A 26,205-nucleotide genomic window follows, 5' to 3' on the forward strand; every position below is an offset into this window, starting at 1 on the left:
AGAAACCGTTTTCCGCCTTTGATGGATTGCATTCATTTTTGCGACTTAGTAGGCACAGCGAAGGAAGAGCCATCTAAAATTTCTTTTTCATCCAAGTTGGTTGTTTTTTTTTTAAATATAGGAGGTTTTAGTGGTTACGAAGCAAGCCAGGAGCTCTGGGTGGCTATCCCAGGGGCCCAGTGTACTAGGGTGTTGAGACTCCATCTCGGTGACCCCAGCACAAGGATACAATGAGGGTACCGATCATCCTACATAAATGGTTTGTTCTTAAAGATATACACATATAAACCACAGCCCCTTTTAGTCGAACACGCAGCTTGCCGTTTCAATGCTTTCCCCAGCAAATCCTCTCCTAAAGTAGACAGCTGTCTTGCAAATGGATCCCCATGTACAATTTCAGGTCGTATACAGTCAGATACACCTTAATATCTCTGTGACGTTTGTCTGGATGAGCGTTTCTGAGCAGGGAGATAGGGCAGCTGGCTGTGTGGCCCCGAGCTGAAGAAGGAAAGTGTAGGTTTGGAGCATCAGCGATCCCCAAGGCTGTTTGGATTCCCAGCAGCCTGGGTGAGGTCTCTGAGCAGAGAGAAAGAAAAACATAGAAGGGGGTGTCTCCAGTGGCTCCAGGAAAGGACAGAAAGAGGGGGAGTGGAGTCTGTGAGCTGGAGAGTGAAGTGTTGAACTTTGAATATAAGCTGGGTGGGGAGGGAAGAAAACAGAGTGGGGGGGCACGAGAGAGTGAGAAGTGGGGGCAGGATGTGTTGTGGGGGTAGTCACGGGGACAGAGCTGGGTGGATAGGGAGCTCAGGTCTGAAGTGGATTACTGAGGCAGGGTCATTTCTTGTGATGATGGCATTCGGGATGTGGCCATAGGAGGAGGCAGCTGTAGTGGAAACCACTGGTGCTCCTCCAGCCTTCCAGAACGTTCTTCCTGACCCCGTGTAACCCTCCTCCAGAGTCTATGCACTTCTCCCCCTGTAGCTTGTCCCTACAAAGAATCCCTTTTGAGAAGATTTTCCTAGGTCTACTGACATCTCTTACCAGGACGCTCCTGAGCATTTATGTCCCTCCAGGGGTTTCTGTAGCCAGTGACTGACTAAGAGAGTTGGGACAAACTTGGAGAAGGCATTTATACTGCAGAGCTCCCTTGGGCTCAGGGGACAGGACTTCAGCTGGAACCCGTGCTTACTTGGCTTCCTATCCTTCCCAGCCCTGCTTCCCCACTCCTATAGGGGCTTTTCCTGGTGAAGCATTTCCCAAATAAATTGTTTCCACACCAATCTTCACCTTGGGATCTGCTTCTGGGGAACCGGCCTGAGTCACTGGTTGAAGTGGGTTGGAGATGATGGTAGTGGTGATGAAATCAAGGAAATGGGAGTTTGGGTATTGGATGGATTGTCTGTGAAACAACTGAAATATCTCGGGAGGAAAACAGGACCTGGACGAAAGCTTTAGGGCATCAAGGAGAGAAGGCAGCTCTACCACTGATAGCCATGAGAAGAGGAAAAAGTGGAGGAATCAGAGGATTTGGATCTCAAAGGAACAGGGATTTGGACATGAGGGTATGGGGTGTTATTTTTCTGGGACAGGTTGGCCCTGAAATTGTGGACAAGGGAGACTGAACAACCTCTACCTGAATGCCACACTCAGAGGACAGTGTCCTCAGGGGAAGCCCAGGTGTCACTGAAGAAGATGGAGGAAGGTTCCCTCAAGATGCTGAGAAAGTTGGAGAGGTCTTTAGTCTGGTGGACCTGAGATGTCTTTGGAAATGTTTGGGATGGGAAGGGAAGGTTGGATCAGAGCAGAGGAAGCAGAGAGTAGAAGAGGGATTAAAGCTACATTGGACATTGGGGAGGGTATGTGCTTTGGTGAGTGCTGTGAAGTGTGTAAACCTGGCGATTCACAGACCTATACCCCTGGGGATAAAAATACATGTTTATAAAAAAATAAAAAATTAAAAAAAAAAAGCTACATTGGAGAATCAAAGCTAGGGGGAAGCTTACATCCACTGGTTTCTCTGTCCCTGGGCTTCTCAAAAGAATTGGTCCCTTGAGCTTCCTGGCAGATGGTGATTTGGCAGCCTGGATACTGAGCGTGGAGATCCCTATTACTCTTGGCACAGAGTTGGCATGTATTTGTTGAATAAGTGAATAAATGGCACATGAAGTTTCTAAATGCCCCTCCTTCTTCATCACTGGAAAACATTAGTGTCCTGATCACCTCTGTATTTTATGCTCTGATAAATGTGGAATTTTCAAAGAATCTCTAGCTGCTTCTGTCAGCATCATTGGGTGGGATGCAGTGAACAGATTTCTTTAGGTTAGGGAATCAGGCAGTGTACTGGCTTAGAGACTTAAGTCATAGGATCTTTCTGCCAAATGGATTAACATGCGTTTTTCAGTTTTGTTTTCTACTGTGGGTCTATAAAACCAATTGGTTCAATTAGTACAACCACTTGTGATCTACCCAAGGAAGTTTGCCGGGGTCAGAGGGCAGCATGGGGGGGGCGGGGCTGGGGAAGGAAGAGGGCCCTGAGCACATGGGGCGTTGGAGGCCATGTAAACGGTGTGGAAGTAATTCTGGGGTTTTAAGCAGGAGCAGGATTAGAGTTTTAGAAGGATTCCCCTGCTCCAGGCTACTTGGGAAAGGTCCTCCTTCCTGGAGCCCGTGAGGAGAGGTAACTGCTTTTGACAAAACATCTGGGAAAAGCAAACCTCTTTCTGGAAGGAATAGGTCCTGACAATGGGATTTAAAACACTTGGTCCGGGCGCCTGGGTGGCTCAGTGGGTTAAGCCGCTGCCTTCGGCTCAGGTCATGATCTCAGGGTCCTGGGATCGAGTCCCGCGTCGGGCTCTCTGCTCAGCGGTGAGCCTGCTTCCTCCTCTCTCTCTCTGCCTGCCTCTCTGCCTACTTGTGATTTCTCTCTGTCAAATAAATAAATAAAATCTTTAAAAAAAAAAAAAATAAAACACTTGGTCCCAGGGTAAAGAAGATATTTTGGGAACTACAGCTGCTTATATTATTTTTAATCCAGAAGGTAAGGGGAAAAACCTCTTTTTTTTTTTTTAATGCTCTAGTTAATTTAAATTATGGAGGAAAAAACTTAGAGTAAGATACAAAGTATGGGGCTGCCTCTGTGGCTCAGTGGGTTAAGCCTCTGCCTTCAGCTCAGGTCATGATCTCAGGGTCCTGGGATGGAGCCCCACATTGGACTCTCTGCTCAGTGGGGAGCCTGCTTCCTCCTCTCTCTCTCTCTCTCTGCCTGCCTCTGCCTACTTGTGATCTCTGTCTGTCAAATAAATAAATAAAAATCTTAAAGAAAAAAATAAGAGACAAAATATTATTCAGGAAGCATTTTGGAACTAGACAACAGAGCCCCAACCATAGCTTTGTGCCTTCAGACGTTGACCATACAGTCACGACAGAGGGGTCCATTGCACCAGCATGGTGGAGTGTGGGGCCTGTTGGGAAAACCACAAAGTAGGGAGCCCCAGATCTTGGAAGAGGAGCAGGGCCATGGAAAAGGACAAGGCTGTTCCGACCAGCTCAGCATGGACAAGGAGGAGCCCTGGTCCTGGGCTCTTTCTCGTCTTCCCTAGGAATTGAACAAATCATGAGGAGCTCTCCTTAGACTGTTTCAATGTCTGAGAACTTTAACCCCTTGGCTCTGAATGTCTGTCTGGGGAAAAAAGTACTACAGTACTGGGGCTACTCATAGTACCAGATTCAGTGAATTCTGCAGTCAGATTTTCTGTTGGGGAAGTGTATAAAATTGATATCACAAATGCTGGTAAATTTATGGATGAATGCATGAATGAATTCAGGAATGGAGTAAGTTATAAGTAGGAGCAACTCAGTTGTAGGCACTGTGCTAGGCACCACAATGAGACATAAGGAGAGCATAGAGGAAGGACATCTGATTATATTGGGGGGTGGGCAGTCAGAGAAGACTTCCTGGAGGTGGTGACACATGAAGTGACTCAAGGAGTAGGAGGTATTGTGGGCCAGATAAAGAGTGGGGAGAAGAAAGGTATCTGGGAAGCAAGACAGCCCTAAGGGCCACATCAGCAGGTGGCTCAGCATGCAAGGGTCAGGGTACTGCTTGGTTTGGCAGGGTCAAAGGTTGTGTGTGGGGGCGTGGCAGCAGGTGAGGCTGGGGAGACAGGCAGGCACCAGATCCTGGAAGGAGCCTGTGCTTTAACAAATCACTATGGTGCCTTCAGAGGAGCACAGGTGTCAGGTGGCCAAGATCAGAGTCACCCCTGGAAGAGCGCCACCTGGCTGCGATGTGGAGGATGGATTCGAGGAGGCAGGACTGGAGGCTTTGGAAGTGATTCTGGTGAGAGAAGACAGGGTCTGCCCTAAAGGGAGAGGAGGGGACAGATGAGAGTCAAGGTGGCAGCATGTTCTCAGCTCCCTTTAGTCTGGTTTCCTTTTGTCTTGGTTCCCTGTCTCTAAAGGGTCCCAGAAATTTCCCGATGCCTTGGTCTCTTCTATCTGGGTGCAAAGCCTGGCGTTTTAAGAGGACCAGGTGAGGGGCACCTGGGTGGCTCAGTGGGTTAAGCCTCTGCCTTCGGCTCAGGTCATGATCTCAGGTGCTGGGATCGAGTCCCGCATCGGGCTCTCTGCTCAGTGGGGAGCCTGCTTCCTCCTCTCTCTCTGCCTGCCTCTCTGCCTACCTGTGATCTCTGTCTGTCAAATAAATAAAATCTTTAAGAGGACCAGGTGAGAGAAATCCCTGAACCCAAAGGAAAAAATCTTTTCTGCGGTGGCCTTCTGGGGACATGCATGGCTTGCTCACTTAGTGTGTATAGACTGTCTCTGTGTTCTTATCAGGACTAGTCTGAGCCCCCTTAAGGTATGGCTGTCGGATGGAAACGGAAAGAACAAGGTCTGGCTGTTGGCATATGTGGCATCAGAAGGACCTCGCATATTCTCTCTGTTCTTCTCAGAGGACGGTCATGGTGAAACCGGCTGCTGTGAGGCTCCACAGCGTTCCTTCTTCCCGACACCCACCCTCTGCACTTGCCTCAAGTCCACGTACTGGGGATTCTGGGCTCAGCGTTCCGCTGGAGCTCTCTGGACTCTGAGCTGCCAGTGTAGGTGGCCCTGGACCCATGCCAGGCCTGGGAGGGTTGGGGGGAGGGCAGGAGTTCTCTGCTTCTCGTCAGTGTGTTGCAATCTGTTGTACTTTGCCTGGGTCAATAGGCAGAGTCACGTTGCTGTGGGACAGCGGCATCTCTGAGGTGGCTGCCTTTCATGTTCCCAAGAAACCCTGAGTCCGGGGGATGTCATTTGTTTCAAGTGGCGTGGAGGAGTGGAGGCACTTGGGGTTGGGTGTCTGACCATGGGTCCAAGGGTGCCGCTGCCCCGGGGCCTTCAAGCCTCACCTGGCAAGGGGGACAGATAATGACAAGCGCTCTCCACACAAGGTCTCGTGATGATGCACTAGGTTCGTGCTTGTGTAAGATCCTGGTCGACTCTCCCACGGACTCTGAAGGCTGGGATGGGTCCTATTCCTTTCCGTGTCCCCCAGCGCCAAGTATGGCACCCGGCTGACTCCAGGGTTTGTTGACTGAGTGCAAGAACGGGAAGGAAGTACAGGGCACGGGAAAGTCTGAAAAATTCAAAACTACCACGAACCGGGGCGCCTGGGTGGCTCAGTTGGTTGGATGACTGCCTTCGGCTCGGGTCATGATCCTGGAGTCCCGGGATCGAGTCCCACATCGGGCTCCCAGCTCCATGGGGAATCTGCTTCTCCCTCTGACTTTCTCCTTGCTCATGCTCTCTCTCACTGTCTCTCTCTCAAATAAATAAATAAAATCTTTAAAAAAAAAAAAACTACCACAAACCTCCTCAACTTCTCAAAAGAAGCAGATTTCCGCGCGTGCTCGCGTATCTACCTGAGTTTAGGTGAAAGTGGAATGGGCGAGCCTTTGTGAGGAAATATTTTAAAACGAAAATTGACTGAAGGAATATTGTCCTCCTCGCCTTTCCCTTCTCATCACTTCTGGGCCATGCGTTTGCTGCCAGATACTTTTCCGGGGGAGTCATGAGGAACGATCGGTCATTACTTTCTACGCCCCATCTATTATTGATACATTTCAGATAAAAGGGCCCTTTCCACCAGGGGAATGTCTTTGTTTCCTATTCTTCTGTGCCTACGCTCCAGAAGAGAACTGACTTTGAAGTCAGATTATTTTCATTTTAATCCCGACTCCCCCGCTTTCTGCCCCCTTGACCTCTGGTTAGCCATGTACTCTCTCCAGGACTCAGTTTCTTTATCTGCAAAGCGGGGATACGCGGTGGCTATGACCGTGCATGTGCCTTGCAGCCCTGCCGTGGAGTCCTTACTATCCACCTTCAGCAGATAAAGAAATAGAGAAAGTAAATGGTCAACCAGACACGGATGGCTTCGGGACTGAAACTCTCCTGGTGCTTTGGAAACTTGGGATTGGTGGATTCTATTCAGACTCTGCTCCTGGGGACAGCCTCTTAGCAAACTGGCATCAGGAATTGGTCTGAGAAAGACCTTTGTCAGGCCCAATTCTGCTCAGCCTCAGGGGTGCTAGAAGTCCCGGAAGCCCAGCGGCAGCTGACCTCTGAGCTCAAGGCTGCCACTGGGCTTCCTCCTAATGTCTCGTCACCTGACACTGTGAAGGATGTTCCCTAAGTAGGTTATCAAACCCCTGAAGCCGGGAGGGACTCTGACTTAGCCCCACCAGAGCTTGGCGCCTCCTGCTGACTTGGCATTAAGTAAATGCTAGTCGCTGAGGATGGTGGGGTTTCGGGTGGGCCTTTTGTTTAGAGTCTGAAGGAGTTAACAACAACAACAACAACAACAGAAAACAAACATTTGCTCTATGCCAGGCGCTGTGCCAAGAAATGGAGATCCAACAATCAAATGACAAGCTTTCAGAATCCCTGGAAATCCTAGGGATTTCCTGGCTTGTGGGGAGACAGGCATGCCGAGTCTGCCTGGATAGTCCAGGACGACTTCACGGGGGAGGCGGCTTTGAGCTGAGACTGAGGAGGGTGGGAGTCTCCCAGGCATGTGAAGATGGGGAGGGAGCTCCCGGCCAAAGGAACATCCATGGACTGCGGAGGCATGGCCAGAGCATTGCTATGTTGGGGCACCTGCTGTGGAGGGCTGCAGGAGTGCCTGGCTCTTTCCCACTGAGCACCCCTCCCCCACATTGTATGTGTGGTTTCGATGTGCCAAGGTCTCCTCCTTTTATTCCTCATTCAATCAGCATATTGTGTGCCAGGCACCGTACAAGACACTGGGTACAGAGCTGAGAGGGTAGGCCTGGGTCCTGCCCTCCTGAAGCTCTAAGTCCAATGACAAGTAAACAGCCCAGTGAGTGTGGACCAGAGCGACCTAACCTAGCAGAGGTCAGAGACCTAACCTAGAGGGGCATATGAGTTTCCTATTGCTGCTGTAACAGATTGCCATCATTTTAGTAGCTTAACGCAATGCCTATTTATTATGTTGTGATTCTGGAGGTCAGAAGTTCCAAATCTGTCTCATTGGGCCAAAATTAAGGTGTCGGCAGGGCTAGATCCTTCTGGAGCCTCTAGGGGAGAGTCTCTTCCTTGTCTTTTCTGGTTTCTAGGAGCTGATTTCATCCCTTGGCTTGTCACCCCTGCTTCTTTTCTTACGTGCTTTCTTTCTCTGATCCTCCTGCCTCTCTTTTGTGATTACATTGGGCCGACAAGGGTACTCTGGCTAATTCCTTATCTCTCCATCCTTAACTTAATCACATTTGCAAAGTTCCTTTTGTTAAGGTGATGTAGGCAGAGGGCCCAGGGATTAGGATGTGAACCTCTTCAGAGAGGCAGCAGGGAGGGTTATGAGTGGGAAATGTGGAGGCAACGTTGAAAGAAACCTAGACAAGATGTAGTTCAGTATCAACAAAGGTTGATAGGAGCCTGAAAGTCGTGTTCTGCGGGGAAGGACTAGCAAGAATATGATGCCCATGGTGCTGATTCGGACTCTGAAATCTTTCAGTGAGAGATTCCAGATGGTTTTGCATTCAGTGAGTCAGAAGGAAATCTAACATTTTACGATTTTATTTGCTAGGATCACGTCCAATTAAAGGTTGATGTTCTGCTTGGTTTTCAAAGAGAAAAGCGATTTTAAGGCTGCAGGAGGAAAGGCAGGTATTTGCAGACCTGGATTCCTTGAGGTGGCCACCCTTCTGGCTGGGTGTCCTCAGGGTCATTGGTGTTCTGCACAGGGAGGGAGTGACATTCTGTGCTTTTGTTTGTCTTGAGTTTCCGAAGGCAGAGAGCGAGCAGTCCGCTCTCTGGAGTGGGACTGTTTGCTCCACTTAGGTAATTACCTAATACCATCCCCTAATACCTTATTTACACAACAGCCAGGCTGCTCTATGACAGAGGCCATAATAAGCATTTGTGTAATAAAGGTAGAGGAAAATCGAACGTGTTGCTATTCACTGCTGCACAAGACAGATCTCTAAAGTGCATGATAGCGTCGTGTGTGCAACACGACCCTGCTCTTCCTGCCATTCTAGAAAAGCCTCCAGCTTCACAAATTTATTTCCAAGGTAATGAGATTGCCCTTCTAGAGACGAGGGACTTTTGAGAATTAGATGTGTTCTCAAACCGAGGGGAAATTTCTTTTCCAAAGGCTTCTTACTGGAGGAAAATAGACACAAAATTCGGTCACTAAAGTCATTGCATTTTCTGTTGAGAAATGTGCTTAGAATTTATTTTATGATTCTTATATTTTTCTAGGAGACCAAGTTACTTGACATGCAACATCACTTATTGTTTACTTCCCTCTATCCAGTCCCCGGTTTGTTTGTTTGTTTGTTTTTTCACTTTGATCATCTTCTGAAACCCAAACTTTCTTTTAAAGATTTTTTATGTATTTACTCGACAGACAGAGATCACAAGTAGGCAGAGAGGCAGGCAGAGAGAGAGGAGGAAGCAGGCTCCCAACTGAACAGATAGCTTGATGTGGGACTCTGTCCCAGGACCCTGGGATCATGACCTGAGCCGAAGGCAGAGGCTTTAACCCTCTGAGCCACCCAGGCACCCCTGAAACCCACACTTTCTTTACTGTGTCTGAGTATTGACTCGTCTGCCTGATAGCAAGCTTGCTCTTCTTCCCTTTGTTTTGTGACCAGGACCGGATGAAAGGGACTCTGAAACTCGTTAGATGTTCATCTCCTCTTTGCTCTTGGTGTCCTCCGTCCTCAGTGGGTGGACAGAGTAGCTGGGCATCCGTCTCCTATTTATTCCCTCTCCAAGTTGCACAGCGTGTCTGTTTTTCAAATATGATGGTCTGTCCTGCATCTTACACATTGTTTATCCGAGGAAGCTTGAGAGAAGAGATGAATTATAAAACACGGAGACTTGGCTTTCAAAATTGGGCCCTTGCAGAGAAATGTAAGAATGTTGAACTCAGTTACTACTCCTTTTTTGAAACCCCCGAACTCCTGGGGCTCCTTTTCCAAGAACTCAAACAGGCATCTCACCGCTGATCAGATTCCCTCGCTGCCCAGCCTGGTGAACCAGGTTTTCAACCTCCCGTTTGAAAGCTGGCTTGAGAAAGACATCTGTGCTTTGTTTCTGACAAGTCGTGTGTCTTGTATTTATCAACAAACTCTCTCTTCTTCTGTCCCCTGCCCTGTTTCTCAGTGGCCGTTCCGGCAGCAGCGCCCCCCGTGGGCCAGCCCAAAGGTGCCACTAACGGGCCCTACGCCACCCCACGCCTCTCCATCTCCTCCCGAGCCACGGTGGTAGCCAGGATGGAAGGCGCCTCCCAGGGGGGCCTGCAGACCGTCATGAAGTGGAAAACCGTCGTCGCGATCTTCGTGGTTGTGGTGGTCTACCTTGTCACTGGCGGTCTGGTCTTCCGGGCCTTGGAGCAGCCCTTCGAGAGCAGCCAGAAGAACACCATTGCCTTGGAGAAGGCGGAATTCCTGCGGGATCATATCTGCGTGAGCCCCCAGGAGCTGGAGACGCTGATCCAGGTGAGTGGGGAGCGAGGCAGCCACAACTGAAGGGACAGCTGCGGTTTTGTCCTTCGAGCTCACTGAGTTTGCTTCCGGTTGAGATGCTTCTGATGGTGGTGGTGGATTAGGGAGGGTCTCTCCGGGGAGGTGGCATTTGAGCTGGGACCTCAAAGGAGCCAGAGAGTGAGACATGCAATTCTGTGGGGGTATGGGGCCAGGCGTGCAGCAGCCTCCATGTGGCGATGTTAGGAGCAGGCTGGGTTTTGCCACACCTGCTTTTGGATGAGGTGGCTGGAGGCAGCAGTGGGCAAAAGGGCTTTGGATTTTCAAATCCAAGGCCACCTCTGTGTGCTGATTAGCTTCCTGGTTTGGAAGTTGGTGTAGGATGCTGGGCTAAGAGAGTGCTTTAGAAGCCAAAGAAGGAATTTTAAACAAGCAGGGATGTATTAACGTGCGCTTCCCCCCCACCCCCCACCGAGATCGCGGGAGGGGGGCCATGGGAGGCTGTTGGTACTCAGCAGAGTCGTTTGGGTGAGCTTATGGGGACGAAATAACAAAAATAGCAGTAGTAGTAATAATCAGGATTGCTGCTTTGAACATATTGCATCAGGCACTGACTGAGGTCCTCGCAGACCTTGGATATTAAGAAAAAATATCCATAAACAGATAGAGGCAGAGACCTTTGGGCTACCATCTAGAGAAGCAGGGCAATGAAAGTGGGGGGTGGGGTGTTTGGGAGGGTCATGGGAGACAGAGTCATCTTGGGTGGTGTGATGGGAGCAGATAAAACAGGAGGCTCCAGAAGCCTGGGAAGGGCAGAGAGCCTCGTCCCAGAGGGAGGAAGGGGAGTGGTTGGGAGCCCAGTTGGGCGGCTTCATTGTTCAGTAGATGGAGGATGAGAAAGAAGTCTCCTGTGACTCCTTCCGGTCTGGGGCTATGTGCATTAAATTCTAATGGCTACTACAATCCAGGATATTGCAGGATTGCGAGACTGACCTGGTTATTTGTATAATTATTTCAAAGTACATTGATAGGGTATGGGAATTTTGGAGCTCCTTATGATCTGGAAATTTCATAGCAATTTTATTCCTTTAAAGAAATTTTGATAATCTGACTTGACTCTTATAAATAATTAGAAATATACATTTCTCCACCCCCGGGAATAAATATAATTTCATATCTATGATCCTATAATTTTGACTAAAAAGAAAATTTTAAATACAAAAATCAAAGGGCAGTATTTCATATTATTCTTTCTTAGATAGCTTTTTGTCTTTTTCTCCCTCTTTTCATGAGAAAATGGTATCAAATTTGTGATAATGGGTATTGTACCAATCTGTGTCAGATTTAAGAATGTCATAGAAAATGAGGGAAACAATTCTGGAATACTTTTAAATAAGAATGGAGATATACATGTTGCTGTGATATGCAGTGAGATCCTTTCTATTTAGTTGCAATACATAAAATAACCTAAAAAGTGTTCCAAATTGAATCTAGATTCATGCTTGGATTTTTCCTTTCTAAGACAGTGAGGTCTTGAGGAAAAGATTATGTCATATTATCTTTGTATCTATGTGTAGCCTATGCATTGCTTTGTATCTAATTATTGCCGGACAGAGAAATCACTTTGGATTGAGATATCAAACTAAATGTATAACATTGGTGATACCACGAGATATCTGAGATTACTCATGCACTGGTTTATTTGTTTATGTATTTCCATTCTTTGGCTCTCTCCTTCATGAAAGAACTCAGAGGCCAGAAGGGACAGGAAGGGAGCACGTAGAGATTCTAATTCTAGTGCTGCCATTAAAACTTGTCCCCTGCTTTGGTGTCAAAAGTTGCTCTGGGAAATGAGGGTGTGTTTGTGTATGAGTGTGTGTATGCATGTGAACACACATGCATCTTTAAGATCATTTCTGTAATAATTAAAAAAAGCTACCCTGCATTAGATACGTGCTACAAGCCAGATACCTTACACTCATTATCTCATTTAATCATTCCAGCAACCCTCTAAGTTGGCACTATTACACCCATTTTATAGGTCAGGAAGGCGATTCTAAAATAGCAGAGTAACTTCCCAACCCCCAATGTGGCCGAGTTGGGAGTCAAAGTGAGGTCTGTTTGACCTTGCCCTTCCTCCCACGATGAGTCTATAAGGTCTTCAAGTGGTCTTGCTTTATCGTAAAATCAGCTCTCTCTTAAACATTTGCTTTGTGTTTAACGCTTGCCAGAATTTTAAGAGTCAAGAAGCATTGGAGTTCCCCGCTTCCTAACAGAAAGCATCTCTCTCTGTCTTCTCCCCACACCCACTGAGTGTGAGCCTTGGGTTTGGGATACTTTAAGATCTCCTGCCACTGTGATGTAAGGGTTTATACGTGGGTTTATTTACAGTCTTTTTCATAACACAGGTTAAGCAGATTTAAATGCTGAGTCTGTGTTAATCAAGAACAAGTTGATCATGGTTTGCCTTTCAGTTCACTGATTCCTTCCCAGGATGAAAATGTCCACACTTATGGTCAAGGGGGAGCATTCTCTCACTTTCTGTGTCTGAGCAGCATTGTGTATAGTGCTCACAAGACACTTCTTGGAAGAGTTTTCAGCATGTTATGTTCCAAACTGGAAACATAGTATTATTGTACTTCACCGAAGTCTGGAAGGAGTGACTGACAGGTATAAAAAATGATATTGATGGTATTTATCTGGTAATGTCAGGATCCTTGACTGGATTGAGTGAACTCCTCATAAGGTAAGCTAGAAGGTGTAATTCGTGTTATTAATAACAAAAACAGAGTACCCAGAACCGCTTAACTCCCATGAAGTGCCGTAGCTGAAAATGGCCATAGCTGGGGGAATGGTCTTCCAAAAGAATTAAACCACTGGTGTGGGGCACCTGGGTGGCTCAGTGGGTTCAAGCCTCTGCCTTTGGCTCAGGTCATGATCTCAGGGTCCTGGGATCGAGCCCCGCATTGGGCTCTCTGCTCAGCGGGGAGTCTGCTTCCTTTCCTCTTTCTCTGCCTGCCTCTCTGCTTACTTGTGACCTCTGTCTGTCAAATAAATAAATAAAAATTAGAAAAACAGAACAACAACAACCAAAAAACCACTAGTGTGGGGTGCCATGGGACTCCAGAGGAGACTGATGGGTCAATGTCCTGAACCTGATTGCTGTTATGGAGGGAACTATCTCACTGAGGAATTCATACATACATTCTGGAAGTTCCTATTGTGTTCTTGTGTTATCAGCTCACATGCGAGGTGCTGGGGATAGAAAAGAGAATAAAATACACCATGAACAAGTTACTAACCTCTCTGTGATCCAACTTCATTATCAATAAAACGTGCCTAAAATCCCTCATCCTTGGGGTGTTGAGAGGATTAAATTCTGTAATTCATGAGAAGGGCTTTGAACAATGTTTGGTAGGTGGTAAGAGCTGAAAAAAAAAAAAAAAAGATTGTTCTTTCTGCTGCAGCTGCTTCTAGTATTGTTCTGGGAGCTGAGTTTCAGGCAGTGGTTCTTTTTTTTTTTTATTGTTTATTTAAATTCCAGTTACTTAACATACAGTGTTTTATCAGTTCAGATGTACAATATAGCCATTCAACAGTTCCCTACGTCCCCTGGACGTTTGAGGGGTTTCGCCCCCCAGGGGGCATCTGACAACATCTGGAGACATTTTTGGTTGTCGTGACTGGAGGGATTGCTAAAGGGATGTGGTGAGTAGAGACCAGGGAGGCTGCTGAACGTCCTCAGTGCGCGGGACAGCCCCCGGCAGAGCAAGCAATTAATCCAGTCAAAAGTCAACAGTGCTGAGGTCAAGAAACTCAGAGAGAAGAGGTGCATAAACCAACAGTGGGAATTTACTGCAATGGAGCTTCCCCCCAGTGTTATGGTGGTATAACTGACATACATCACTGAAAGGCTTAAGGTGTACAGAAGAAAGGTTTGAACATATACTGTGAAATGAATACCGCTGTTTGCTTGGCATCCATCACCGAGTATAGATACAATAAAGAACAAAAGCAAAAAGCAAAAAAAAAAAAAAGCCAACATTTCTCCTTGTGGTGAGAACCTTCAAGACTGACTCTCTTAACACTTTAACTGTGTATCACATAGCGGTGTTAGCTATAGTCATCAGGCTGTGTTTTACATCCCTAGGACCTATGTGTCTTACAACCCGAAGCTGGTGCCTTTTGACCACCTTCTTCTGATTCCCCCTAATTCCACTTTTGGCTTTTGATCTCTTTTTCTATGAGTTTTGTTGTTGTTGTTGTTTGTTTGTTTTTTGCTTTGTTTCTTGTGGTTTTTTTTTGAAAATTATTTTATTTTATTTTTTAGATTTCCACATACAAGGGAGATCCTAAAGTGTTTGTCTTTCTCTGTCTTATTTTACTTAGCCTCATGCCATCACGGTCCGTTCATACTCCAATGGGTCTATGTACTACAGTTTCTCTACCCACTCCTCTGTTGATGGGCACTTGGGTTGTTTCTGGGTCTTCTCTATTGTAAATAATGCTACTATGAGCGTGAGGGTGTGTGTATTTTTTCAAGTTAGTGTTTTTGATTTTTTTGGACATATTCCCAGAAGTGGAATTGCTGGCTCATATGGCCATTCTATTTTTAACTTTTTAAGGCTCTTCCATACTGTTTTCCTCAGTGGCTGTACCAGTCTGCATTCCCACCAGCAGGACACAAATCTTCTCTCTTCTCCATATCCCCACCCGCAGTGGTTGCCTCTTGTCTTTTTGATGATGACCAGAGTGGAGCTATTTGAAGTACATAAAAAATGTGGGCCCCAGCAAGGCAAATGGAGGTCAGGGAGGTTTCTTTTCTTTTTTTTTTTTAAAGTGATTATGCTCATTTATTACTTTTTTCCCAATATGATTTACTTAATTACAAACATATATAATTTGATTTTAATAACAACTGTATTTCATTCTTTTTGATTCTCATAGTAATTATTTATACTTTTATTGAGCTATAATTGACAATCAATAAATTACATATATTTATTTTTTTTAAATGTATTTATTTATTTTATTTTTTATAAACATATAATATATTTTTATCCCCAGGAGTACAGGTCTGTGAATTGCCAGGTTTACACACTTCACAGCACTCACCATAGCACATACCCTCCCCAATGTCCATAACCACATCCCCCTTCTCGCAACCCCCTTCCCCTCAGCAACCCTCAGTTTGTTTTGTGAGATTAAGAGTCACTTATGGTTTATCTCCCTCCCAATCCCATCTTGTTTCATTTATTCTTCTCTTACCCCCTTAACCCCCCATGTTGCATCTCCACTTCCTCATATCAGAGAGATCATATGATAGTTGTCTTTCTCTGATTGACTTATTTCGCTAAGCATGATACCCTCTAGTTCCATCCATGTCGATGCAAATGGCAAGATTTCATTTCTTTTGATGGCTGCATAGTATTCCATTGTGTATATATACCACATCTTCTTTATCCATTCATCTGTTGATGACATCTAGGTTCTTTAGGGAGGTTTCTGTGTGACTATTTATCTCTTTTAGTCCTTACAACTATTCTAGAATGATGGTCTTTTGTGCCCATTTACAGATGAGGAAACTGAGACAGCAGGCAGCAAAGTCACATGCTCAGTGTCGCCCATTTAGTAAGCAGAAGTTCTAGGATTTATTCCTGGGCAATCTGACCACAGATCCTAGGCTTTTAACCACCACATACTCAAACAGAAACATGGTCATTCTGCCGGCTCTGGGTAAAAGGCATCCCAGGGGTGTGTGTGGCCCATTGAGAGAGCTTCACATGGTCAGTGTGGCTAGAGCTGTGGGGAGCTCTCAGGTCCCAGCAGCGGGGAGAGGTGGTAGATGGAGGCTGGAGAGGCGAGTCGGGCTGGATTTGGGAGCTGCCCTTAGAGCCTTGCCGAGGAGTTGGGCTTTATGCCCTGGGAAGTGGGAAGTCACTGCAAAGTTTAAGAAAGGCAGTGACATGATGAAAATTATTTTTTGGAATAACAATTCTTTTTTAGCAGTGGGGACTTTGAGTTAGCGGAAGAAGACACTGAAGGAAGGAAGACCCTTTAGAAGAATATTAGAACATCGGTGAGAGAGGCTGAGACACAGAGAAGGGGCCACATGGAAGAGAGTCAGACAAAGAAAACTTGCAAGTGACTTATTCCCACTCAGCAGAGATTTCTGGAGAGCTCAGGGCTCCGCACCTCTCCTTGTTCAAGCAGAGCCCTGTGGGCAATGTAGCTGGCAATGAGCACCCAAGCTCAGCACTTTCCCCTCTTGTGTTAAATCTCATTCCTACTTCCCAGCTGGGTGACTTGGGGAATATTCACCCCAGGCCTCAGCTTCCCATCTGTCGACTGGAGATGGTGGTATTCCTGTCCACCTGTTAGGGCGGTCTGAATTGTGGGCAAAAAGTTCAGTTACTTTTACTGTTGTGATTACTATTATTTATTTGTTAGGGAAGAAAGAAAAAAAGAAACCAGAAAGCCCCTAAGGTATATCCATCCTGGGAGCCTGTTAAGGGCACAGAGAAGAAAGGTCCTAAATGCCCTTTGGGGCTTCAATCTTAATTTTCTAATTAACAAATTTTCTCAATTTGCTTCTGCTGTTAAAGTGTAAAGTCACCTTTACAGAAGTTGCTTGGCAAGTGCAGGCCTGGGCTGCTAACACCAATGGGACTGTGTCTTTGTGGCTTGAGGCAACATAGCAGTTTCCTATCCCATTTAGAGGGCTTACCATGGCTACCTAGATCAGCATCTTTATCCCAAGCTTTGGTGGGAATGCTGAGCCTCATATATATTAAATGGAAACTGATGCCAGCTCTGCTGATTGCTGTCTGTGCCAGTCCCCTGCCCCAGCCTCCTGCCTACATTGTTCCTCATGTGGTTTGGGAAACACTCTGGAGAACCTCAGGGACCCAGAAGGCTCAGGCAGCCCCCAAAGTGCAGGTCAGCGGAATGACAGAATGGCCAGCATTCTAAGGTGTAACTGAGTGAAAGAGCCTCTCTCCTCTGACTGAGGGCCTGAATGAGTTTATCCCCAACTGAGGTTTATGGATCTTCTAGTTTGATGCCCTGGAGCAAGCCACTTAACTAGAGCTGGGGCTCAGCTGTTCCACCCAGAGCGGACACAGAACAGCCATCCATTTCTGGACTCTTGCCCCCGAGGCGACCCGAGGGAGTCTGCAGATGACTGTAACAGAGTGATTTCCTGCAGAGCTGTCCTAGTCATGAAAAACGGCTCCGGCTTTTTGGTCATTCACTTTCCCCTAGACACTGTTCTCAGTGCTTCCGCATCTGACCTCATTTAACCCTCGCAGTGAGCCGACAGGTAGGTTCCATCGCCATCATGCCATTTTATGGATGAGAAAATTAATTCTAAGAAGTAGCTTGTCCAAAGTAAGTAACAGTCAGTACATGGTTGAATGGGGATTTGAGCCTTGGGACACCTGACTCCGGGGCCCATAGGTCTAAACATTGTGCTATTCTTCTTACTTGTGCTAATGGAATGTATCCCCTATAGTACATCTGGGCCTTTTCTGAAAGCTTTTACTCCAAGGAAAAGACTGGAGGGAGAAGGAGAGATTTTTAAGGAGGCGTGGGCTATCTTACTTGGTACTGTAGCAGGTTTATGTGGACCATTGGATTTTCAAGAAGGGGGTGTCCAGGAGAGGAAGGAGCATGGGTATGAAAGTTAGGTAGACTGGGTCCCTGACCCCACTGAACCTAAGACTTCGCCTCCTAGGAAAGGGTGGAACAGTCCTTCTCATTCAGAACAGGAGGAGGAGGGAAGGACGAAACCCACACAGAACACTACAGCCTGGCATCTAGCTGACATTCGGGAGACTTTATTTCCTTGAACTTGATTTAATGGCCACCCAATCCCAAGAACCTCTTGATCCTCACTGCTCTGACTTGCCTCAAATGCTTACTTCCTGCCCCCAATACAATTGTCTTAGAAACGTCTGTTCATCTTCTGTGATCCTCAAAGCATAAAACCATGAGGTGGCCTCCTTGACTGATGGGGGAGGGACCCATGCCCCAGTCTGGGTGGATGATGTTAAGTAAGAGTTGTTTTTCAAGCTGTGAATGCTTAAATGTTGTAAGGCTCTGAATGTCTCCAGTGTAGCTCATGGGGGTCACACGACTGTGTTTTCTCCAGGTAATAGCCATGTGGAAGGGAGGGGTGATTCATGGGAGTGGGTGTAGTGTTGGGGGAGGTGCTCACCAGGGAGGACATGGGCATTTCCATTGTAATGCAGGCAACAAGGATTCCTCTCTCACCGGAGGCCACCCCTGGGGGCAGCTGGTGTAGGGCCCCTAGCATGAGCAGGCTACTTCACCGTCTGGAAAGTTGACTGTACTTCATTCAGACCTTGCTTTGGCAAGTTTCATAACTTCACAGAACCCTCTTGACCTCAAAAATGGGCACTTTCTCTTCATGGTAGTCTCTTTATCTGAAGAAAACCTGAAGCTTTCATCTGCTGGCATGGGCTAGGTCTGGAATTTCCTACAAGTATGAACCTTTGGGTGTGGGTGTCCCTTCTCATCCTACTATATAGATCCCCTTCCTTGACTGGTTCATGTCTTTTTATGTTGGTCAACAGGACCTTTGCCATTGGTTTTCCTTTTATGATCTCTTGGGAATTTGGATCCTTTGCTAGAAAGTGATTAGAGTCTTAGATACTTGATCAGTCCTCTGGTATACTGACACATTTCCCTGGCTCTGCTCCTTGGGCCTGACCCCACCATGCTTTGGTGGGACACAATTTCATTTAAGATACAAGCAGCATTTAAGATACAAGATGCATTTAAGATACAAGAGGACTGGCTACTGTATTGTGTCCTGGGTGTGGACATTGAATGCTGTCTTGGTGACCCAAGCTGCTATTCTGCAGATATGGGAGGACCACAGATCAGGAGCTCTCAAAGTCTTCTCTCCAGGAGCAGTAGATGTTGGTTAATCTGCATGGGCCATGAACATTCCCCAAGGCCGTGACATCTACCATTCCCTTCTTCTGCCAAGCCCCAAATCCCTTAATCAATTACTCCCTCATTCACTCACTCATTCATTAATTCAACAAATTTACTGATTTCTTGCTGTGTGCCAACTTCAGTGCTAAGTCCTGGGGACACAATTGTGAATAAAAGGAGGTACATATAGTTCCGGGAGCTTCTAGCTAGGATGACCAATCATCCCCGTTTTCATGGTTCTGGAGTACTTATTAGTAACATCCCTTTCTCTCTCAAAGATGTCCTGGTTTGAAAGATAAATTTTATGCTTACCCTACTGATAGGTAGTAAGGGAGACAAACCTTGTGCAGGTAATCACATGAATCAGTATAAATAAAACTGAGGTGAACACTGCAGAGGATAAGGGGCCGTGGGGCACATGAGCAGGAGAACTGAGACAGGGGGATGGGGATTCTAGGCGGGGGAGCTGAGTGCCAAGACCCCGTGGTGGGAGGAGGCCCAGGATGTCTGAGGACTTGAGAGAAGAGGAGCATATATGGCTGGAGGTGAGTTAGCAAAGGGAACTTGGTAGAGATTAGCCTGGGGGTTAACACCATGCAGGGATTCATGGCTATTTCAGGTAGCAGAGTGGCGTGATCTGATCCATCCATACATGGCCATTTTGGTCCCTTACATAAACCCAGAGGTTAGCAGTGGTGGTCAGGAGCTGATTTTAAACCGTTCATTCATTTAATAACTACACATTTATGGAATGCCAATGATGGGACTCTGCTGAGTCTGGGTCTCTGGATTTTGAAACTGATTTACCTTTAGAGGTGCCTAAACTCCAGTGCTAGGGGAAGCCTTTGTGTACCCTCCATGATGGGCGGTACCCTGCTTGGCCCCGCAGCAGCACCCAGCACTCATGTGTGCCTCGGCCCTTGATAGACCTGTAGAGGGAACATCTTTTTTCTCATCTGTCTCCTTCCCACAACTGTGAGGTCTTCCAGGTTGAGTCTGTGTCTCATGCCTGGCACAGCAGCCAGCCCATAGAAGATGATTGATGTTTGAGGAATGAATGAATAGAGCTTTTTACATCTGTTTTGGAGACCAAGAGTCCTTTATTCAGAATCTTTGCAGAAGCAAAGCAGAAAATTATTTTGTTTCTGGGCAATAGAAGTCCTTTCTTTTTAGTCTGGTTGCCAAGGTACTTCTCTCAAATCATCTTTCTGCCTTTTTTCTACATGAGCAGATTCCCGTGGTGTCCCTAACCTCCAAAGCTTTACATATGTAGGGATGCAATGATTTTTTAAAAAGATTTTTTAAATTTATTTGACACACACACACAGAGAGAGGTGTCACAAGTAGCAGAGTGAGAGGCAGAGGGAGAGGGAGAAGAGCAGGCTTCTAGCCGAGCAAGGAGCCGGATGTGGGGCTTGGTCCCAGGACCCAGCGATCATGACCTGAGCAAAAGGCACATGCTTAACCAACTGAGCCACCCAGGCTCCCCAGGAATGCAGTGGTTTAAGGGAAGCACAGCACCTGAGCCCCGATTCAGCAGTCTGTGGCCATCCTTACTGGGAGTCAGCATGCTGAGCCAGTTAAGCCTTCTTCCCCATCCTGGGGCATCCCTTCTTCCAAGCAGCCTTTTGTGCAAGAAGTTCAGGCCACAGCTGAGGCAGCAGGTGACCTCTGTTGAGTGCAGGGTTGGGTCCTTTGTGCCCAAGGACACAGCTCCAATGAAGAGAAGTGACCCCTCCCGGCTGGTGCCCTGAAGTCAGAGGCGCTGCCCTTTCTCCAGCGAAGTGGTCATGTGGAAGATTGTTCGGTGCATGCAAGATCGGGCCTGCAGTTCCCGACCTGTCTCTACAGGCCTCCTCTTCATTACTATTATTGTTTTTATCCTTGAGGCTGTGATTCCATCACTGTCCAGTGAAGTTCTAAAGCTTTTAAGCCAGAAATTAAAGAGCTAATGGCAATTGGCATGCCATTGGAGAAATGAATCTGCAAATGAGGATTGTGTTCTGCACCCCAAAAAAACTCCCATAAAAATAAAACAAAAACCCAGAAATGAGTGTATGGTGTCCACATTTCTATACAAGTGCGCATGTATCTGATTCTCGTTTAAAGTGAAGCGGAAATCTTACTTAATGAGATTTTGACAGTGTGTGGCTCATATAATTATTTTTATTAATTACAGCCAAATTTATTCATTTAGATATTAATTGAATTTAATAAATTTATTAATATTAACTGAATTCCTGTCAGCATACCAGGTGCTATGCTTGGCGCCAGTGATTAGAAAACAATAACAAAGGAAGCAAGATGCCTTCCCCTATCCTCCAGAATCTTCCAGTCTTGTATTAATTTGGTCACTAGCTAGCATTTGCATGGTGTTTGCTCTGGCCAGGCGCTTAAATATTTTATCATTTAATGTTTACAGTGGTGCTTCGAAGTAGGTAGGGGTAAGAAACTGAAGGGAGAGGTGAAATAACTTTCCCAAGCTCAACTGAGAGGTAGAACTGGGATCTGGAGATGAAGAGTCTTGCCCCAGAGTCTGTGCTTAATTTTTAACCACAACGCTCTACTTATGAACAAGGAGACTGACTGACTTGGCTTGAGGAGTTGGTTGGAGTCCATTATGGCTGGTGCTAGAACAGAAGCAAACACCCAGGGCCTTATTCACAGAGCAGGAATCTCAGACTCAACCTGTGGGACCTCCAAAAGGACCATCATTCACTGCAGAGTAATGGTTAGCTGTTGGTTGTGCTCTAGAGGGACGTGGCTTTGTGTCCTCACATACAGTGTTGAGGCTAAGTCAACATATTCTGTTGAAACCAGAGTTACGGTTATGGTTATCCTTTGGTTCTGTGATTAAAAGTAAGATCTTAGTCTCTTTCGAGAACGAGGAAAATTCTTTTTCCTTTTCTTTGGACAGAAGTGATGGAGAGCTTGACAATGTAGGTTAACTTTATGGAGTGAGGACTTAACCTTTTATTCTTTGAAAAATGAGGGCCAGACCACAAATTCTTACTTCTCTCTATTGTCCTATTTCATGGGGGAAGAGGGGGCTGTAACGGATGAGCTTTAGCACAATGTTTGCACGCCAGACAGAGAGCTGTCTGAGGGAGAGACCCTGTCTGGGGCGGGGTTGGCGGGGTGTACATTCAACCAGTCCCAGCTCTGCCGCTTACTAACTTCTACAACTGTGGACAAGCTACTTCTGTTTTCTGTTGTCTTGTTTATAAAACGGGAGTAGTAATGTGACACTTGACAGTGGGTTTTTGTGGAGGGCTGAGTAAGAGAGGAAGGCACATTGCAAATGCTGGCTATTAGGATTATTTTTATGAGTATTCTAGAGCTCTCTTCAAAGTCTCTGGGATTGTCTCTGCTTCCTTCTGCCCCCAGATCAGAGTGCACTCATTGGAGATTAGAGGGGCTGACACAGTCTTTGAGGGGGCACAGGAAATGAAGTATTAATTTGGGATTATGAGGAGTGTACATCAAGGACCCTAGCACCAGGGTGACTTTTCAGCAACTTTTGACAAAATTGTTCCTGAATCCGTAGAGGATGAGTCCAAATGGAGATGAAAGAGTGACAGTTAATCAGAAAGTTTATTGTTCTCATCAGAGCAAATATGATACCCCAGTTCCGTATGGGCTTGATGCTTTCCTCATGGTTTAAACTTTCCCTTATGTAGTCAAAGAGAGAGAGAAAATTAATTCTATATTGTGAGACACAACTTGGAAAGTAAAAGAGCTCCCCCAAATATGACTTGATCCCACGTGACAATATTTAGATAGATTAGTCATTAGTGTATACCCAGGTGCTAATAATTTTTTTTTTTTAGACCAAATCTTTTTTTAATGATTACTTATTTATTTACTTGAGAGAGAGAGCACCCTCGAGCACACCAGTGAGGGTCAGGGATGGGAGGGGAAGGGCAGAGGGAGAGAGAACCTGAAGCAGACTCCCCAAGGAGCATGGAGCCTGATGCAGGGCTTGATCTCAAGACCCTGAGATCATGACCTCAGCTGACATCAAGAATCGCTGACTCAGTTGACTTAGCCACCCAGGCACCCAGTGAATTGAGTTTTAGCCCATTTACCCCCACCATTAACTGGTGGTAGCAAGGAAAGTCACTTGTCTAAGATCATAGGTTCTGGAAGTGCAGTCTAGCCTACCTTGGGTTTTGTTCTTTTATTCTCTAAACAGATTCTCTACTTGTCTGTTCTACAGGTGCCTTCACTTTAGATTTAAAACCAGGCTATAACATTTTGATGAAAGCCTGCTGTCAGGTACCCCAGGAAGGGCTAATACTTGCACATATAACTGGATACAGTTAGGATAGCAGGAAAATACATACTGTCATAATATTCACCAAGGCACGGAAGGTGCCTCTTGCTTTTTGTTTTTATGGTCTGGCCTGGTTTCTGCGAACACTTCTTTGTGGGAGATGCAGAGAGGGTACGGCTGTAGGGGGCCCAGCCTGGGTGGGAGCCCACTTGCTCTCTGCAAGGCAGGGAGCTGGGCTGTGATGGTCTGGGATGGGGAGAAGCGAGAACACTGAGGATGGAGAGAGGCTGTATTTCCAGCATTTAAGAAGGCGATCTTCCTGTTGACAATTCTAATAGCATTTGCTTGCCGGCTGTGCCATGCATGAGTTATGGGACCGTGGTCAGGGGAATTGACTAGTCTCAATCCCAGTGGGTGGTAGTGATGTCTGTCTCACAGTGTCATCATGAGGGTTAACCGAGTTCCTCTGTGCACTGTAAGTGCTCGGAAAGGATTCCTGTTATTATTAATATTGTTATATACGAAATGACAAGGCACACAACTCAAAGGTTTATTTCCACTGAAAAAAAAAATCCTGACAACAACCCTGCAGGGAAGGTTTTCCTCATGTTATAGATGAAGAAACGGAGACTCAAAGAAGCTGAGTAACGTGCTCAGGCTGAACATTTCCCACTTTACCGCAGACTCTCTCTGTTGCAAGAGTAAGTGTTGATGGGGGCCGTCCTCTCCACCTCTGGACCGAGGCGAAGACCTCTTGCAATCTGCCACAGACGTGCCTTGCTGGGGGGTGGCTCCAGATTTCCTCTCGGATGCCGTCCAACTGTTGGAAATATTGTGATGTCGTCTCACACTTGGACATAAACTTGCCCCTCTCCTAACAGCAGAATATTCGCTCCCTCCGCTGTGAAATATTTATGTGAGAAATGCTTCTGGAGCAAGAGAAATAAAAAGAAACCATGGTGAACAAATTAATATCTACTTCCAGTTCTTACCTGAGGCCCTTCTGCCACAGATGCGGAAGGAGGTGGAAAGATGTCCTGTCCTGTTACAGGGGTTTTGAATCATTAGGGGCATTTCCGAGTGGTAATGAATGTGTTCTGCCAATTGCCTTTCTCTGTCTCACCGGGTTTGTGGCTTGCCTTCTGTCCATTAATGGCGGAAAGTGTGCTCTCTTTTCATACATTTATGAAGTCACTTTTTGTACCTACTCCCTCATCCTGCCTTGACCTCTGGCTAAATATCTACTTCATAAACCCCTTTGCTGACTGTGCCCTCTCGGGACTAAGAATGTGGTAGGCACAGAACCAGCTTTTGGTTCTCATATGAGGTCTTTTCCTTTTGTCCTTTTGTCCTTTTGGTATAAGCTATTAGTAAAATGACCCTATGTCCTGAGATCCCCCTGTCTTGTGGTTCCAGCATGGCCCTTCACAGAACCCTTCTTTACTGGGCAAGTGTCCTGGGTTGGACTGTGGGTCAGACGATCGCTCCGGCTACTGGTGTCAGGCATATGACACCGATTGGCCGTATCCATCAGCCAGTCTCAGACACGAAGAGTGATGCTTGTTGCACCTTTTTTTGCTTTTCTTTCTGGTGCCACATAAGGCAACAGAAAAACAGATTATCTCACTGAGTACACAGATCATTGGAGAAAAGCCACAGACAGTTAGTGGTCCCCCGTGGGTCATCATTCATCCCACTGTAGTGCTAACACTCATGATGGTATCTTGCGCCATCTGCAACAGTGATTTGGATGGCCTGGCATTGTCTAATGGGATTATAGCACCGGGGTCGGAGGAGGGAGTTGGTGGGGGTACCCGGTGTGTGTGTGGGGGTGACTCCGAGGGATAACTTTGCCTCCTCTCTTCCATCAGCCTCAGACCCACCTCACTTTCAGAGGGGCTGCAGTTTCTTTTTATACCTTTTGGGTGGTCTTAAAGCCTGGGGGTGGTGGTGGGAGGATGGGGGAGAGGGGACAGACTCTTTTATCTAGTTGTTCTCCAGTTTTATTGAGCTATGATTGATATATAATGTGTTAGCTTAAGGTGGACAGTATGGTGGTTTGCTACATTTGTATATTGCAAGGTGATTACTACCATGGAATTACATTATAGTTTCATCATGTTACATAATTACCATTTCTTTTTTTTTTTTTTTTTTTGTGGTGAGAGGACTTAAGATCTACTCTCTTAGCAATTTTCAAGGGTATAATGCAGTATCACTAGCTGTGATCACAATGCTGTATATTGGGTCTTCAGAACTTACTCATCTTATAAGGGAAAGTTTGTTTCCTTTGACCAATATCACCCATTTCACCCACCACCCAGCCCCTGGGCAGCCACCACTCTAGTCTTTTAGTTCTTGCCCCATTCATGTTAGCTCACCACCTTCTTCTTCTTCTTCTTCTTCTTTTTTTTTTTTTGAACAATCATTATATTTCTTTTGTGGATCTACTTTCTTATTACGTTTCTCTGCTTTTACAAAGAAGTAAATTGCATGGCCTAAATTTATTACTTTAGTCTGTTCATTCACTTATTAATGATCTGAACATTCACTCATGAGCTGTTTACTGGGTAGTTGGGTGGGTGCTGGAAATTCCAACTCAGAGGCTAAAAAGGAAATTAAAGAGCGAGTGGAGTTAAATTTTAAAGTAATGCCCTCTTATCCAGAGTACCCTATCCCTGAAGCTCTCACATCATATTGAGTATAATTTCTTTTTGGGTCCTCATAAGAGCTCTCTGAACTTGGTACTGGTTGAGCTTCTAAGTGTACACGTGATGCTCATTGGGTCTGAGATTGTGGCCCAACATGATGCTGCTGTTGGTCACATCTCTCTCCTATAACTGATCTTTTAAGTGAAGTAGTACACGGCTCCGATGCCTCATTTCATTATCTATGTGCTCAGACATTTCTAATGGGCTGGCTTGTCTTCACTTGTGCAGCCTGAACGCAGAGAAAAAAAACATGAGAGCAAGCGCA

The 26,205-nt window shown here is 46.2% G+C and overlaps 1 protein-coding gene across 3 annotated transcripts in view; it reads left to right on the forward strand.

Moving 5' to 3' along the window:
* The window catches only part of KCNK10 (potassium two pore domain channel subfamily K member 10), a 130,822-nt gene that overhangs the window by 50,754 nt on the left and 53,863 nt on the right, over positions 1-26,205 (forward strand). For all 3 annotated transcript variants that reach the window (XM_045071544.1, XM_004739106.3, XM_013057888.2), the window contains exon 2: positions 9,670-10,004. In XM_045071544.1, the coding sequence (XP_044927479.1) occupies positions 9,670-10,004 (335 nt within the window). The remainder of the gene's footprint in view (positions 1-9,669; positions 10,005-26,205) is intronic.

The sequence above is a fragment of the Mustela putorius genome, unplaced genomic scaffold, assembly GCF_011764305.1.
Source record: "Mustela putorius furo isolate JIRA1106 unplaced genomic scaffold, ASM1176430v1.1 tig00000129_pilon_pilon_pilon, whole genome shotgun sequence".
NCBI classification, from domain to species: Eukaryota; Metazoa; Chordata; class Mammalia; order Carnivora; family Mustelidae; genus Mustela; species Mustela putorius.